We start from the raw sequence: 18,936 nt of genomic DNA on the forward strand, positions 1-18,936 counted from the left end.
TGCGTGAATGTTATATGTCACGCTATCACACAATAATTTTGCGGATTGTATTGTATAAATAATTTCTACAACATGTTTGTATTTTTATTTTACACGTATTTATCTTTTACAATAAATAAATATATATATATATATATATATATGTATGTATAATGTAAAAGAAGTATTGTAATTGACGTATTTTATTTGTTTATCTCCGTATCCGCGGTCTACAAGTATGTTTGTGTGCAAAATTAATTTTCTTTGCCCTTTATATTATATTATGCAAAAGAAAATGAAGTGTATTGTGTATCCGCGCAGACTATTAAAATGTTTACCACGTTTCTCTCTTCGAACATTGCATATATATATATATTCACTTTATCTTGTTTAAAAGCTCACATTACTTTGCAACGAGATAATATTTATAAGATATCTTGTATTTCATGCTTGTCATTCTTTTAAAAAATCAAATTATTTAATTTTCAATCTAGTTTTGATTAATATTATTAATATTATTAATTAATAATTGCTTACAATTGCTCGTTATTATTTTCATGATGATCAAAGAACACTTTGCAAATGACAATCCTGACAATAATTAAAATAAATGAGTAATTAGCAAATGGAAATTCGCTGAAATTAACTGGCATTTCCATAAAAAATAATTTTTCGTCAGATTAAAAATATGTGTAATAATGTTAAACATTAAATATTGAATACCTAATATTGAATAAAATTCTATCTCACGCGACTTACTAATCTCATTTATAGAAGTTACGTTATATACAATTCCCTAATTAATGAAGCTATTACCCGAAAGGCATTTTCGAAGCGCTCGTGGATGAAATAAGCACGATGATCATCTTAAAGTTTAATTAGCATGTAATGATATTATAAGAGTGATTTATTATGATAGAACTTTGTCGGAAAGTTACGTCTCGATGGCCTTGGTTCGTCGCTCTCGACTTTGACTTTTTCCCTGTCCAACTCCTTCCGGACATATCTGTCCGATCATTTTACGACCAACGACCCTGTTTTCGTCTAAGTTCACGAGGTCATTGCTTCGGATATTTTGCTGACAAGAGAAACATGCCAATTACCGTGAGTAAACGCGATCGTTAAAACAAATTACATAATCGCCGTTCAATTTACTATCTTTGAAAAACTTTAAAGAGAATAGATTTTTCTCATACAACCACTTTTAGCTTTAAATGGATAAATAAGAGAAACCGAAAGTTAAAGATAATTAAAAGTCAGCAAAGGAGACCGCATTTCCGAAAGCGAACAAATTTGAGGAAACTGTAACAAACCACTTGATTGTAACATTGAACGAGCAAATAATTTTCTTCGTCGCGGTTAACAGAGAAAAACTTTCCGGAAGTCACGCGGGCAGGTCATTCGATCGTTCCTTCCGATAAAGTCTAAGTGCTAGCTCTCTTCTCTTTCTCTTTCCCTTTCTCTCTTTCTCTTTCTCTCTCCCTCTCTCTCTTTCTCTCTCTCTCTCTCTCTCTCTCTCTCTCTCTCTCTCTCTCTCTCTCTCATCCTCTCTCTTTAACACGGGATTTTGACGCATTAAAGTACACGCGCGTATCTGTCACCCCATCCCAGCCGGGTCCACTTCGAGTCTTTGCCTTTATGGTACAATCGACCTCATGAAATTTTACCCTTATATCACGTACGCCGGGTAGAAATTTCGACCGCAGTATCGGTTACACGCGACACGCCACATTTTCCATTTCCGTGTCCGGTGAATTAGAAATTGTTTACCAATAAAGGGAAAAGGAAATTTTTAGCGTATAACTCGTATAGCTTCCTCTTGTTGTTTTCGGACGAAAACGTCTTGCCGAATTAATGACCGCGAGGTACGAGCTCGTAACCTCGATTCCGCCGTCGAGCGAATTAGTGCGAACGCTCTTCACCTAGTTATTTCGCAGGAAATAAAGTCAGGATGTGAGTGAAGTATTCATGAGAGAGGTACGAGAAAGATGCATTCGACATATCTCGTTAACGCGCGGACATAATTATAATTATTATATAATCTACGTGCATTTACTTCTTAATACATATTTTTCTATCATTTTTATACATTTAAGCTCTTTTATTTTGTACTTTTATGAAAAGTTCTGGATATTTACATTACAAACTCTCAATATATAAATTTTAACGTAAACGATGAAAAATTATAGTTCTTTATTAAAAAAAATTCTTTTCAAAAAATCATTATCCAAACTAAAGATTTACTTTCAACTTTATATAAGAGCGTATAACATTCTTCTTCAAACAAAAAAATATATTCTCCCCCAAGAAAAAACTCGGAGGTACTTTTTTTTTATCGCGGTTGCATAAATACGATTCGCGGACGAGAAACTTCGAACATAACGAAAGGAGGAAGAAAATAGAGAGAAAGGGAAGAGAGGAAAATAAGAAACAGAGGTACATTGTAATTTCACACTATCGTAAGCATATAACCCGCATAGCAACAGTAGAATAAATGGAGAATCTCTATCGTGATGAAAACAGATACATATGTATTATAATCTAGAGCAAACGGATAAAAGTTTCGTTTGTGCGTGTGTATGCGTGTAAGAATGGCAGGAAAACAAAAGCGGAAATATATAAAATGATGAAATGTGTTTACGGCCGGTGAACTCGAAACGTGAGATTTGTTACGACCCGTCTGATCGGTTATACTTTGCATCACTTGTCGGATCACTACGAGCACCATCTCCTAGAGACCTCCGTCGAGTCTCTCTTAAATTTATCGGCAGATCGTGTTTATCTGATGACACGATGAAACCGCATAGCGTATGACATGATAGTGGAAATAAAGTTAAATCCGATCAGTGATTCAAGTAAACGGATGATCCGACTCGCACTGATAGTCGTAAGCTGATATCAGAAACACCATAAATTGGAAGTAAAGTTTTAGTTCCACGGAGAATTTACTCGACATTTTAGCGGTTTATTTTATTTAACAGAGCAGAGACCGAGTTAACTTCCTTTAACATCATCAAAGATTTACTTTTATACTCGGTCAGTGAGCTTACTCCTGCACACAATCGCGGATCTTCTCTCTCTCTCTCTCTTTTTCTCTTTATAATAGAGTATCTCTCCAATATAATTAAAGATGTATTTCCTCTTTAATAAGATTTCTCCTGCAATCCTTTTAGAAATTTACTCCTTTCAATGAGGAAACTTAAACACAGTGCTCTATTTCTCTCTAGCAAGAACTCTCTAACGCGGTCAGCGGCCTCTTTTCTCTCTAATACGGTCACCGGGATTTATTCCACGCGCGTTTTCCTCATGTTCCGCTGCGATGAAACGGTAATTGCTTTCGCGTGGCTATAACGCGGATATTAAACAAAAGTACGTCGACCTCTGCAGACTCTGTTTTCGTATTTCGCAATCGATATTATGCCGATAACGATTAAACCGTGATAAATTATGCGAATCATCCGCAAGGGTTCACGTAACGTCACGTTCGCATGATCACACATCAATGAAAAAAAGAAAAGAAATAAAAAAAGGGAAAGAGGAAAAAAAAAGAAGGGAAAAAACCACAACGCACGGTATGCACGCACATTGTTGTCGGATATACCGCTCGGTGAGGAATCTCTCTTCCTTCTGTTTAAACAACACGTACGACTCCGTTATTAGGCCGTAAATCCGGGCATAAGCGATGCCCGCTGGTATCACTCGCCGAGAATGTGTTTATATGTTAAAACAAAGAGGAAAGGAACAAGAGGGAAAGAAAGAGAGAGAAAGCGATATCGAGAGGAATCTCAGCGGAGCGCGCGCGACAGCCGCGTGCGTTCTAGGACGCGTGAGAGCCTCGACTGAGCTTTCGGCATGCTCCTACGGAACTCGCGACACATTCTATCCTGCGATCGATCCTCGTGGGACAAACCGACAGCTTGCGAGCTTGCGAGAACTTGGTTACCGATTGTTCCCCCGTCGATTCTGGGGGGGGGGGGGGGGGAAAATTCGAAACGCGAGCTTGGACGGTAAAAGTCGCTTCTCCCGTCTGATCATAGAGTATCGATATCCACTGAGGGCTCGATATCAGGGGTATGATATCGGATTATCGACGCGTCTCGTTGACCTCTGGAGAAGAAGTCGACGATTGGAGGATTGCAACTGCGTTACCAAGCTCTGTTTTCATCTCTTATCATATTACCCGATAAGATATCTACGCGTCAATAAAAGTTTTTTAGGAATTATCTCTGTTTTATATTTTATCGATAGAAAGTTATTCACCATTTCTTTCAGAAACAAAATAAAATATATCCTACTTTTTTTTCCAGTTAAATTCAGATAAGATATACAACTGGACAGATTATTGAATAATAATCGCCAGTTTTATATTTTTAAATATAAAATGTGCGACGATGGCTACATTTGCTTTAAACAATATATATCACTTGCTCTCTGCTCATCGCGTGCTCGACTGTCGATAACAGACAGTATATAGACCCCCAACAGCAGCTTGCAAGCTCCGATCAATAAGATTCCTTGGGAAACTTTAATAATCCTTGATATTTGCTTGACGGTCGATAAAACGGTGAGCAAAAAAAATTTCAATAATTATTAGGCAAAAAGCTCGTGTAAAAAATTAAGTATACAAGTAAAAAAAATATATTAAACGTGACTTACAGTATTTATCCTTTCATTATTAATTCAAATTAGATTAGAATTATGTAAAAAAAAATTCATGAATATAAATTATAAAAAATTACAAAAAATTTTTTTTATAAAAACATAACATATATATATAGTTTTTCTAGCATAATTTTTTAAAAAAGCTTTTTTAAAAAAGAAAAAGTATTTATCATTGAAATATCTTTGCATAAATCGGAAAAATAAAAAATAACAAAATTCGCAACACGCGATACGTTTGCGATTTCATATCGGGAAAAGCACTATAATTTGTGCATATGTTTTCCAAGTCGCTTAACGTAAAAACTGAGAGAATTATGTCGCTCTTTATTAGAATCTATAGATTACCGTAAGCCAAATCCTAACGTGCGAGTCATTACGAATCGCGTCACGCGACGATACATATTCATGATTAAGTTCCAGAACATACTCTGACTCTAGAAACAAGGACGCAAAAAGTCAATATTGTGTGTGCAGTGGAATATAAGCAATTTTATATCGTGCACGGGATTAAATTTTTTCTGTTGATCATACGTTTTATTATAAAATACCTAAAGCTAAACGAAACGCGAGAGTATTTGCAAAAATGACTGCCAGTATGTCGGATAAATAATCACCTCAAGTTTAATCCATCCTGTCTGTCATTTAATTCATTTCCATAAATAATCAAATGCATTAAGCATTGTTTATCAAGCTTTCTTTATAAAGCAAAACAATGCGTTATTGTCTACGAGACACGGAACATCTTATCCTTCTGGTTTTATTAATCTCGCGCTGATATTAAGATAATAATAATGTAAGATCACAGCAATAATTTAGGTGAGCTCTCAATTTTTAATATTACAAACGCATAAAAATAAGCTCCGTAAACTTTTTAATTGACATAATATATTAATTTTTTAAATATTTATAATAATACATAAAATTTACTTGTCAAAATTATACCGACTACCGATCTCTGTGCACCTGCATCATCTTTTAGATAATATATTACACAATCTAGTTTACCTTCCTGCTGTTGGTTCTAATAACTCTGATGTAAATTATATCTAAAGTACGATACTAAAGAAGGTCATCTTTGTTGCAACGCCGTCACGTTAAACGAAACGCGACAAGAGGCAATTGCATGTATCCCGCGATTATCCTGAATAACGTTAAAGACTCACCTTTCGGAGAGAGATTGTTATTGTCTCCCAAGTAGAATGGCCCTTGGCGCATCACGATCTCGTGAACGATTATAGCGAAACTATATACATCGCCTTTCTGAGTGCCCTCGGGCAGCCGTCTTTCTGTCCTCAGCAACTCTGGTGCTGTCCACAGCTGTTCTGCAAATACCAAATTTCCTGCTCTAAAAAAAAGAAAAATCAGAATGCCCGAACAATTCAATCTTTTTTTTCTATTTTTTCTTTTCATTTTTGTTTTTTGATTTTTTTTTAACGTTATTTTGACAACCGTTATTGTACAAACCCGAATATTATACATATATCACGCATATTTGAACAAAAATAAAGTAACGTCGGAATAAAAAATATTCATTGTTTAAAATTCCCGATATACGTAAACCATTTTTTTTCTGCAATACGTAAACTTTATCATAAATACCTGTTTACGCAATATATGTATATATCAATGTGTACGTGCAATGAATTAACTGTTCAACGCTGTTCGCACAATTAGAAGTTTTGTACGTTTCTAAATATTATCTCGTTTCTCGCACGCGTTCTCTCACACAGTCTTCTTTTTACTCCGCACATGCTTGGAAAATATTTAACGTTACAACTACGTAACTCTCGCGAAAAAATATCATCGACCGCATGCTCGAACGTACAGTTTGATACAGTTCCATAAACATGGTACATACTTCTCCAATAAGCGTAGCTGTTTCTGTCCGCCTCCGCAATCGTTCTTCTGAGCTCGTGCAAGCCAAAGTCGGCGATTTTCAGGACAAATCGCGAATCGACCACGCAGTTGGAGGACTTGAGATTACCGTGACTCTTGACCTCCGATGCGTGGAGATACACCATGCCGCGGACGATATCGTGTATCAGGGATCCCCTGAATACGCGATCGAGTTTTATCTGCTCGTTCTCCAGTATATCCTGCTCGACAGCGAGAGATGAAGATAATAAGACACGGTGAAACGCGCAAGATCGATTCCTAGGTATATAACTTTATATCTCGATCAAACTTGTTCAAATATATCGTAGGCTCCGATATTATTATTATAGATATGTTACATAAATACGCGATATATATTTTATGCTTTAATCAAAATATTTATATATATATATATATATATATATATATATATATATGTGTATATATACAATTTTTTCAACCAACTATATAGACGCCCCCCCACTTTTATTCTTGTTAGCAAAAACTTCAATTCGGGTAAAGTAAACTGATTCAATCGAGAACTTAAAGTTGCAGCATAAGACAAGACAGGTATCCAATAAAGTGGAGCACCTTTTGTTTCGTACATAGAACGCTTCCAACATACAAACGCATTTAGAGTGTGCGAGCGCTTGCTTCTCAGTGTACATTCCTCCTTCAGCATTAAAGCATCTGTATATATACGTATGTCGCACGTAAAGTTTCCAATATTATATATTATACATATAAGTGACACTATAAACTCGACAATATATATTAAAGTATGATTCATGTGACAAATAAATAATAAATATTTTAATTGATATTAAAAATTGAAAGAAATATTATATTATTTTTTTCATTTTCAATATTATAGTATATCTATTTAATATAACCTTTAAATTAATATTCTATTAAAGTTCACTTAAAATTAATTAATCCAATATCCAATAATTAATCAATTATAAACTCAAAACGATGCTTTAATACTGTTATTAAATTTTTATTGAAAGTTCTCTGATTGTAATTATCGAAGATTCACAAATTGTAATAAAGATTAAGATTTTGAGTTGCGAAACATTCAGCAGAAATGCACATTTATTTATCTCGTTTTAATTCGGTGAAATACAGAATATAATTATCTCAGTTGCTTAATTAAAACTTTCAGATAGAATTACAATTCTCACCTGAAGAGATCCTTTAGGGCAGTATTCAGTTAGGAGGCAACAATTAGGCGGCTCGAGACAGGCACCGTAAAATCGAACAAGATGATCATGTTGAAGATCCTTCATCTGTGAAAGTCACCAAAATCACCACTCATATGAATTATAGCCTATTACATGCAATACCGCATATGCTAGATAAGAAATTATGCATAAATAAATAATTTGTCGAGACTTGTGTTATTATATATAATAAGAGAGAAAAATATATTTCGAAAGTTTCTCTAAAATAGATATTAAAATATATATGTCGTAGCCAGATTAAAAAATCCATCTTTTTACAAAATACCTAGACGTTTTATAAAATGCGGCCATATTCTTAAATCGTGGTTAGATTTGTAATATTTTACAATCTGGCTAAGAATTTTAGTCTTTTTATAAAATGCTAACAAGCGATCCGCCACATTATCAAATACAATGATTTTATATATCGTTTTAGATTCTGACTGGTTCATTTCAGTCGTTTTATGAACTGTCTATAGGATAGCTACTTATTTATAGAAAAGTGATAAGTTTCGTGTATTTTGCTAAATAAAAAAATTATTAAACTTATATGAATGTACAATATTTATTAATAATATTATTAAATTTTATAAAAAGTAACATAAATAAAATCTTTAATAAATACTCTTATTAATAATATTATTAAATTTTATAAAAAGTAAAATGTTTACTTATTTAAACAAGTACCGGCAGCATGACAACGGCTGTTGCATTTCATTTTTGATTTATAACAAAGACAACGTTTGCATAAAATGACTGAAATGAACCAGTTAGAATCTAAAACGATATATAAAATCATTGTATTTGATAATGTGGCGGATCGCTTGTTAGCATTTTATAAAAAGACTAAAATTCTTAGCCAGATTGTAAAATATTTCAAATCTAACCACGATTTAAAAATATGGCCGCACTTTATAAAACGTCTAGGTATTTTATAAAAAGATGAATTTTGTAATCTGGCTACGACATATATATGTATTAAACTTGACATGCGATAAAAATACGCATTGTTTGTAAAGTCAATTTACTTACCCGCTTTAATTCGAGCAACAAAGGCCTGGAGATCTCGACTTTGTTTCTTGGTATAAGTTTTATAGCGATTTTTGAATTCTGAAACAAATTGCGATTTTACTGCCAATAGAATTATTGACTGACAATTCTTCGCCTCGAAAACTGTCCGTAAAAAATATTTTCTCTACAAAAAGCAACGCCTAGAGATACAAATTGAATCAACGTTGAATATTGATAAAATCCGATGATTTTTTATTCGATGGTATACAGAAGCTTTGGGGAAAGGAAATAACTTGATTTATTGAAAGGTAAAAAGACAATTGTAACAATGCGATAGAAAATTTTATGAGAAAACTTTTCTAAAGTTAAAGCCGCGCGCGCTATGCGAAGATGAAATCATTTAATAAATTAAAAATCTTGCTACTTTTTCACGTGCACTTGTTACGCAACTAAACCCTTCTGTTAAAGCAATATCGTTTTAAAAGAAACTGAAATAAATATTGATTGGCAGATGCAAAAAAAATACATAAATCCCTCGCATATATGATATTATACCATATAATAATTGTCAATGATAGACACCGATGCTAATATAGTACTGAAAAATGCAATGACACGAAAAATATATATATATATTTTTTTTACGTATTGCAGATCCAGTGCAAGTATTGTGGCTTTATATATATTCTCTCTAAATCTCTCAAATTATATTTAATATGATTAATGATAAGTCACATGTGTATACGCCGAGTTAAACACTATACACATTCAAGTAAAAATAAACTGTAGTCTAACCTTATAAAATCCCGTTGGAACATATGCAGTTTTATCAACATCGCCCGGCATGCTTGCATTATCCTCAGAATATATCGTCTGGAATAAAAATTATTCCTTAAATAATCATTTATATAGTGTAAGATAAGCTACATAATATATAAAGCAAATTATCTTAACGTGCAAAAAAAATATTATACTGAAGCAGATTCTCTCTGATAAATTTAGAATTTTCCTTTTTTTTTATTTTTTTTTAAATTTTAAAAATTAAAAAGGAACTGAAGACGGGAATGAGTTACGTCAAAAATTAATAGATCTAATACGTTTCGAAATTCATGAATTTAACATTTCGCAAAGCAACTTTTGCGTTTTAAAAATATAAAATTAATAAAATTAAATTGTAAGTTGTAAAGATTTGTTTTATAAAATCAAAATTTTTATATATGTATAGTCAGTATAAAAGTTTCGTAATACAATTACTATAAAAAGGTTAGTTCGATATAAGATAATATTTACGATAAAATTATATTTTACAGGAAAAATCTTTTATTTTAACTAACAATAAGAATCTAATTGATTTTAAGAAACGAAAAGTATTTTGTAATGTCAAATTCATGAATCTCGAAATGAACTAGATTTATTAACTTTTGACGTAGCCGATCCGTTCAGTTGCTCCTTAAATGTGCCCTAGTTAATCAAACTTTTAACTAAAAGTAAACGCAAGTTTAAGTAGAGTGAACTCTCGTTACTCAATATATTCCTAAAACTATGTTTGTAAAAACATCCTTCACTCATGATCGTTTAAAATCGAAGATTGATGTTAACTCATTAAACAAAGTTTGACTGCAAGTTGATCAAGGACTGTCGTTAAATTGAAGATCGAAGATTCTAAAATATCTTACATGAGCATGCGAATATAATCAAAATTACATGGTATTCTCGTTTATTTTGCAATTTATTTTTTGTCATAAGAGTTTCGAAATTAAACTTGATTATAGGACATACTTTTTCTTTCGCTTTTGTACACCGTAAAGAAACGATAAGAAACGCAAGAAAACGTATAATGGAATAAAGAGCTTCTTTACTCCGCTACAGTAAAGAACGGCGGATACTCCGGAAGTAGCTAAGAGAACATTACACTCGCGAAATGATACTTTTTGCCATTCTTCTTTTTTCTCTTTCCCAACTTCCTGGCTAAGATATGAACACACCGAGAATGGAATTGTCGAAATAAATGTAACGTTATTGGAATAAATGTTCGGAATAAAAATTTGATCGTCGCTGCTGTTGTTTACTTTATCCACTGTAGCTTGTCGCGCAGCGAATATTTGCTCAAGTTTTATTCAAATTACTCTTTTTGAAATGTCGGACAATCAAATTATCGTTTTCGCAAGCAAAATAATGTTAAAGATCTTGTGCAAGAATTTCACGCGGGAATTGCAATTCCCTCTTCATATTTACCAGTTGGCTGCCGCGAAACTTATTCGCAATCAGAGAGTACATGGAACCCCTGGTCTTCGCGTTTGGTATTACAATTACGTCGTCCCAATGCACCTTCCACGTCATGGAGGCAATTTCCGCTTCCAGTTTGAAGCGTCTGCAAAACAAACGACAGCATTATCGACGACAAAGGAGAGGATGTTACGGCACGGAAATTTATTAAAAAATTTACACGATATTTTGCGGCTGCGGATATGATAAATTGCGTGCTTATCACACGCATATGTCGCAAATTAATTCCAGACATCGTTCTTTTCTCAACGACAAAGAATATTTTCGCATACGTTTCTCATTGATTAACTGACATTCTTTTATCAATGACAAATTTTGCAAAGATGCAATTAATCAGCTCGTTAAACGTATACGTCGTATATTCCCATATCTACAAGTGCGCAAAGATGTATAGGCGAACTGAACAAGTTCGCAACCCCCTCTGTGCTGATGTGTACGTGCGTCAAACAACGCAAGAGGTAATTACGTGCCGGCGTATCTCATAACCGGATGCCTATCAGTCCCTATACGGGATATTATTCCATATATAAAGGCTCCCTGTGTGTACGGAATTTCTCGAACTAAATGAGTTTGATATATTCCACGGAAGTTTACCGGAGAGGGTGACAGTGCACGTACATTATATTCGTGGAGCGAATAAAAGCGAACCAAAGCGTAATCGTCGTTCGAAATTGACTGCGACGTATAATTTCGACAAAAATTTCATCTACAAATTTCATTATCAATACTAATAGATTCGAAGAAATAATCAATTTTCGTAAATGAGCGCAATTTTTATATTTATATTATATTTACATAATATTATATATTATATAATATTAATATAATATTATATAATATTATATAAATATTATATAATATTATATAAATATAATATATTATAATATAATTATAATATATTATATTTATATAATATAATATATATTATATATTATATAAATATAAATTTATATTATTTAATTAATTTTTATATTTATATTATTTCGTAATTTTTATAGCATTGAATCATATGGTATATCTGTGTCGATAGTTACTTTAACAATATGCGATATACATATAATGGAAAATATTACTGACAGATATTTGTGATTTCTGTTAAACCTCTCACAAATATGTAATCCTAAGTTTAGCGAATTATCAAGAAATTCTATCTCTTCCAACGAGTATATTATCTTTACACGATATAATTTTATTTACGTTTTCCACCAATATGTAACCTGGAGATGGAATGTTTGACTTTCAGAAAAGTGAAGTGTGTTTTCCCTCTTTCTCTCTCTCTCTCTCTCTCTCTCTCTCTCTCTCTCTCTCTCTCTCTCTCTCTCTCTCTCTCTCTCTCTCTCTCTCTCTCTCTCTCTCTCTCTCTCTCTCTCTCTCTCTCTCTTTCTCTGTATGTAATAATTTTTCTCTTTCTGTATAATTTTCTTTATAACAATTACATTCGTAATTTGAGCGCATAGAGAGCCATTCGAGACAAATTGCGAAACATTCATACAATTGTTCGTTGAAACGACATTTTCTGTAAAGCAGAAGACGAAATTCAAGGTGCATAATGCAATGCAACCACTTTCTGCACTTTATCCGCGCTTCTGAACACAGAATCATATCAAAAATATATCTCGACCGCGCACGTACCGCAGATTATAAGATTAATTTATCTCGTAGAGTTTCTGCAGCGCTCTATTAATGTCGCATAAATTGAATTGACCTCAATAGAAAAGGCAAATAATTTCATTTGCCTTACGATTAGATTCGTAAATTGAGAGATTTCCGTTGAAAACAGCCCGATAAAATTTTTGAATCAAAATATTGAAGAATTCGACATGCTTGAAGATAAACATTATTATCTGCAAAAATAGTTCATTCCATTAAACAGATTTTTAACACGTCTTAAAGAAAGTTGTAAAGCCATGCATTTGCGCTATTGTATCTCTGATTAAGATCCTACGGAAAGATACAGCGTGTATAAAATCAAGTTTATAATACGACAAAATACGCAATAAACTCTGAGAGACTCTTGAAAGACGATAGTAGATAATAATTATCGACAGAAGATCGCTGATCAAATACATGAAAACAGTCATAAAAAATATAGCAATTTATTCAAGAACAATACTTACGTTACTCATAAAAATGTTTAAGATCATGTCGTAACGTTATACTCGATTGATTCAAATACATTTGTCAAAGGAAACAAGTACGTTTAAGCGGTTTGAACCGCTTTAGCACTAACAAACTATATAGACAAAGGCACTTGGAGAGGTCGCGAACAGAATCGACAGGCGAGATAAATCGATTAACTCACAGTATCCGCTGGAAATTTTACCGCAGATAAGTACTATCTCGCCTCGTCCACGTCTACCTCGTTATCTCGCTCCACTCGTTTCTACCTTCCTTAGCCTCTCCTTGCCCTATTAATGGTAGCGCACTCAAGGAAGCTGAGAAGTTTCAACTATTCGTCCTTGATATGTGTATGTCCACTTGGTGAGTGATACTTTAGAGATCATCGAGATCATCTTTTTGCACAAAAAAGTCTTTTAAATTTCTAATCCAATGAATCCATGTTAATTAATGCGCATATCAATTTGCATTAATTAACATAAATGTCGACTGATATTTTTGAGTACCAAATGTGCACATTTCTAGAGCAAAACTTATTTGCATTAGCTAATTTGACTTAACGTTCAGCTTTGACTGTTAAAATTTGAAAAACAAATTCTTTATTTCTTTCTTCAAAATATTTCGACGAATTAATATGTGAATATAATATTGAATATACGCAATAAGAGACGTGGAAAACACAATTCCTAATAGAAAATAATTTCGCTAATCTCTTCTAGTTAAAAACCAGAAGAAATAGAGAGAAACAGAAAGAGAGAGAAAGAAAAAAAAAAACAACCATTAAATCATTATATAATTTAATCAAAGACGCGCAGTCGGCGGTGATTGAAGTGAAAATTATTATTGGCCGGTTTTTATTGGAACACACGTACAATACACAGATTCCACGTTTTTTTTTTTTTTTCTCTTCGCAAAATACATTCATATTTGTCTGGTTTGAATATTGAATTGGTTTTTCGATATCCAAATAACAATTCGTATCACTCAATAACGTTTACATCTCCATTAATATCGACGAAAACACGTCGTTATAAAGAAATATATAAAGCAAAACTCACTTACCGATAAATAAATACTGAACCGACGACGAGGACGACCACAATAGAGCTCAATACCATGGAGAGAATGGCATAACCCGGAAGAGCTATCGAAACATTAGTAATTTTAATAAAAGAAAATATTATACTTTCCAAGAGAGAGTCAATCTCAGACGTCTCCGAAAAGAAAAAAATTCACATAGAATTATGTCAACATAATTATAAAGAAGAAAACTTGTACATCTATATCTACATTTCATATCTCTCAGTTGATTTAATCAATTATTAAATTATGTTAATATAATAATATAAATTATATAATTAAAAATTTGTATAAAATATTTTTCTCCCACCTCCGAGTATGTAATTGAATATTTTTGTAATAAGCATATATATTAAATTATAGATATATTATCTATTTAATCTTATATTATACGTACTTATTGTTAGATTGAATAAGTATTAACTCACAATTATCTGGACACAAGGATCCGTCGAATCCGCAAGTAGGCGTATCCGGAGGTGGCTCTAAACGGCCTCCAGCCCAGTGAATTTGCTTTCCAGGGATATACTCCAATGTTTTGTTCGCACCGTAATAATTTGCTACAATCTGTGAGAAATTATTTTGCAAATAAGATGAAAATGCAAAAAAGGTGTAAAAAAAAGTAAGTATACAAATGAATGTATTGAAGAACGAAACAATATGCCTTAGAGAGAAATTCTGTGAGATTTTATTCAATCTTAGCTTGACATGCTAAATGCGTTAGCATCGTACAATGTCGTGGATTAAATTACTTGAGCTGCTGCACAACGAGACGTTGGATAAAGTTACATCATCTCAAATGTAGGGTAGTACGTAGAATACGAGATCTCGAGGATATCTTACTTCAAATCTAGATGTTTCCGGATCCATATCCAGTAGAGAATAATCCGCGATTCTGTCACCGTTCTCGTCGATGTTTACGTCGCCGGTTATACCTGGAATTAGTCATACATAATTGCGAAAGTACACAAAACGTCATTACATATTTCAGATTAGTCGATAGAGTTTAATCCGAGCTGGGGATTAACAGCTGACAGGCAGTTATGGAATTGTTAATTCTCAAAAAATTATATTTTGCGCAGTATGGTAAAATCTCGCGTGAAATGCATCGCAGTTTGAGATGACCGATAAAAATGCAACTCTCTACGCACATATGTAGGAGGATGGGAATACCGGATACGTATTAAAATACAAAATAAACTAGCAATCTCGCGTTTCACGTCAACTATATCAGGATCGTGAGGTTTTCCCGTGGAAAAATCAAGGATCGCGAAAGTTGAAACGAAATAACATAATATAAGAGAGTAAAGTGCTCTGCGATACTTCAAAGATTGTCTGAAAAATGATATGTAAAGTCAAAGCTGAGTTCAACTATTTGCATTCTCATATTGCGAAATAAAAACGATGACAATATTCATATTATCTCATGTACTAAAGAAATTTATATTTATTTCCGTACGGAAAAAACATTTATTTATTAAAATATTTCAAGAAAATTGCTTGTAAATTAATAAAATTTGAAAAAAAAACAATTCGTAATCGCTAAAGATGTATATGCGTATCAAAAGTGAAAATACAAGTCATAAACACTCGAATAAAATTTGAGAGAAAGCAAGAGATACGAAGAGGGAGAGAGAAGCGCGGGGTTAGTGCGCAAATCGATCTCATTAGTTACAAAAGTTGAAAAGCCACGGTAATGTCAGCGACAGATCTCCACAAGAGATAATTTACGGCGATAATCAATTTGACTCGATCCAAAACATATCTAATTAAACGGCGTCTGACGAAATCGTCCGTCATCGCTTTTCCAACAACGCTGACTTATCCTCGTCCGAGGATTAACTTTGTCGACGGATTACAAACGATTGCCTAACGCGCCCGATGGCACGATAAAAACCGCCGATAACGCGATTTTCCACCGATAAACCTGCTTCTATATCGTAAATTCTTTGAAAATCCAAACAGTATAACTTTGCTGAAAACTGACGCCGTTAATAATGCATTTGTTGAGCAATCTTATAAAAAATTTACACAATTAAGACGAATTCTATCATTGTCGTATCCAAGACTTACGTACTTCAATTAGTCATACATAATTAATGTCGCAACAATTAAACAATATAATATTTCTTGCGTAACATACAAAATTCGACCGTGGTTGACTCTCCATTTCTGTTGAAAAAAAATTGTAAATTCAAGTTTCGCTCAAATGATTGGCACGACGGCTCTCTCTCTCTCTCTCTCTCTCTCTATAAAAGTAAGCAACGATCAAGGAAAATAACTAAATCTTACCCTTGAAACTTTTTCCCCACATTCTCCGGGTCAGATTACCACCGTCTAGGTTGACCTCCCCCGGCTTCTCCGGCAAGCTCTCCTTGAGAGCGAGAGCGTAAAGCAGCACGGCGTCGTAAAATGCTGTGACAAAAGTGGAAACCGAGCTGTTTCCAAAAGTGAAGTTGTAGTTGCTTTGCGCCAAGCTTTTGACTTCGCGCGAAAAATTTAGATACTCCAGATTGTCCGGGGTGCGCGCTGTCACCGTCAGCAAGGCCTGATAAGCCTTACGGGCTTTTTCATTACGTTCGTCGGTATCGCCTTCGATTCTCCATGGTTCTATGGAGTCGTTGTCGCTGAAACACATTCGCTACGTTAATTTCACATCCGCAATAATGTACATTATTATGAGAAAATAAATTCATATTGCTGTAGGATTTTACAAAATGCCATTTTACGTATGTTTATAAAATAAACATTCTCTAACATAATATTATTTTTACAAAAGAATACTTTGGTTTCTTTTGCGGAATAATTAAATATTTAAAATTACAAACAAGTTTTTATAAGAAAAAAAATAAGAAGAGAAAATGTTTATATTTAAAATTAAATGTTTGTTGTAGTAGAAATTTTCCATTAAAAATCATATTAGAATGTGTACTAGTAAAGAAAATTTAACATCAAAGATAGAAAATTAGAATATTTTCTAGATTTTAACTTATTCTACCTTAATAATTTTTTCTGCATTTGAGTGAAATGAGTTTACAAAAATAGCATCTCTCATACAGAGAAACGCATACGTGCGAAAAGCATGATTGAATTTTTCCCATTACGTATATATATTTTGTTTTTCCGACAATTACCTGAAATTGTCGATATTAAAACGACATATCGTAAAACGAGCCAATTAATTTATGTTTCAACGAAACATTAATTATTCGAATGTGCTGTGACCGAACAGCTTTTCGATTTTATACCATGCCAGAGATCATAACTTTCATTTTATGATAAGCGATCGTTATGTTATAATTGGGACATATAAAAGCCGCAAGTATCTATCCTACATATGTAATGTGTGTAATGCTCGAATTACAAAAAGGGCGATAAGTCTCCGCGAAATATGTGATTAAATTAAGTGATGTCATGAAACGCTTGCATTAATGACACCGCTAATATTTTTTGTTCCAGCATCTTGTCTGCCTCTCTCTCTCTCTCTCTCTCTCTCTCTCTCTCTCTTGTTTAAGATAAGCGAATAAATCGGTGTAGTTCAAAAACAATCTCACAAGTCGCATAAGAAAATTCTCTGCTTCTTAACATTCTAGAAATTTTTGAACTTTCTAATCTGCGACAGGAGTATCGAAGAGTATTGGATAATGGAGAGAAACTTCTTCACTTAATGCACGTAATTTTAAAAGATATTTTTTTTTGTGCGCAGAATTTGTCATTCTCGCGACAGATTCTCCGAACTATTATCGGAAAGCTGTCCGATTAATTCCACCAGAGATGGTTGAATAAAAATTTTAATTACTGTTAAAGTCACTGCTAATCACTGTTCAAATTACGAGATAGTTGAACTACTTTTCATTCTTTGCATCGCGTTCTCATGCGAGTCTCATTAAACTAAAATTCATTGTTTCACTTCGGAAAACATTACGAGATCCGCGATTACATTCGCGATAAATTCATGTGGAACTTTCATTCATCAGCTATTCTCTTCCAAAAACAAATTTACTATCGATTCCTGACTATCATCGCAATGACTTTATACGCATGATAATAGATCAACATGTTTGTCTATTTCGGCTCGTCTATAATCTAAATGAAGGATCGCGGTTTGCGGTTTCCAATAGAATGAATCGAGATTCTATTCGATTCAAAATCGCGCGAAGTCCTTTATTAACAAAAGCGAAAACACAGAGGGGAAACAAACATGTTACGTGAAAACGCGATAACGAGTTTTGTTGGTTTTTATTCAGAGACGCAGATATTTTTTTTATGACCCAACGCACAATCTCTCACGGGATCGTTAAAATTCAAACTCCAGCTTTGATTTTGGCTGCAGATATACAAGACCCCATCACCTTCGCGGATAAGATAAGCAAGAAAACAAGACAGCGTCCGAGAATACGATCGTAAGAAACTTACGACCGTGAGGAATCACGTGCTACGCACACGAGGAGGCGTTTTGGAATTAGCAATTTCCTGGGACGACGCTTTTCAAGCCCTCGTTAAACGACACGATTGCACAATACCCGCCCTTTGTACACACAGTAGGTACGTAAACGCAGTTTATGTAAGCGAGCAGAATGCTTCACGATTTAACGTGAAACGACTGCATCGACAACGCGGAATAAATTAAATTGAATTAGCCTATAAATGATCTTTTAAGCCTGACTATATAACGCGTCGAATATCTTCAGGCAAACACGGA

The 18,936-nt window shown here is 33.6% G+C and overlaps 1 protein-coding gene and 1 long non-coding RNA gene across 7 annotated transcripts in view; one reads left to right on the plus strand and one right to left on the minus strand.

Annotated features, from left to right (window-relative positions):
- Positions 1-18,936, minus strand: part of LOC140672064 (atrial natriuretic peptide receptor 1) — a 95,251-nt gene that overhangs the window by 32,355 nt on the left and 43,960 nt on the right. For all 6 annotated transcript variants that reach the window (XM_072903893.1, XM_072903892.1, XM_072903891.1 and 3 more), the window contains 10 exons: positions 16,527-16,861; positions 15,078-15,169; positions 14,663-14,801; positions 14,217-14,298; positions 10,986-11,121; positions 9,546-9,623; positions 8,772-8,849; positions 7,701-7,805; positions 6,500-6,737; positions 5,805-5,963 (listed from right to left, as the gene is read on the minus strand). In XM_072903893.1, the coding sequence (XP_072759994.1) occupies positions 5,805-5,963; positions 6,500-6,737; positions 7,701-7,805; positions 8,772-8,849; positions 9,546-9,623; positions 10,986-11,121; positions 14,217-14,298; positions 14,663-14,801; positions 15,078-15,169; positions 16,527-16,861 (1,442 nt within the window). The remainder of the gene's footprint in view (positions 1-5,804; positions 5,964-6,499; positions 6,738-7,700; positions 7,806-8,771; positions 8,850-9,545; positions 9,624-10,985; positions 11,122-14,216; positions 14,299-14,662; positions 14,802-15,077; positions 15,170-16,526; positions 16,862-18,936) is intronic.
- Positions 1-18,936, plus strand: part of LOC140672067 (uncharacterized) — a 91,618-nt gene that overhangs the window by 13,767 nt on the left and 58,915 nt on the right. The window lies entirely within an intron of this gene.

This window comes from Anoplolepis gracilipes, chromosome 12, assembly GCF_047496725.1.
Source record: "Anoplolepis gracilipes chromosome 12, ASM4749672v1, whole genome shotgun sequence".
NCBI lineage: Eukaryota > Metazoa > Arthropoda > Insecta > Hymenoptera > Formicidae > Anoplolepis > Anoplolepis gracilipes.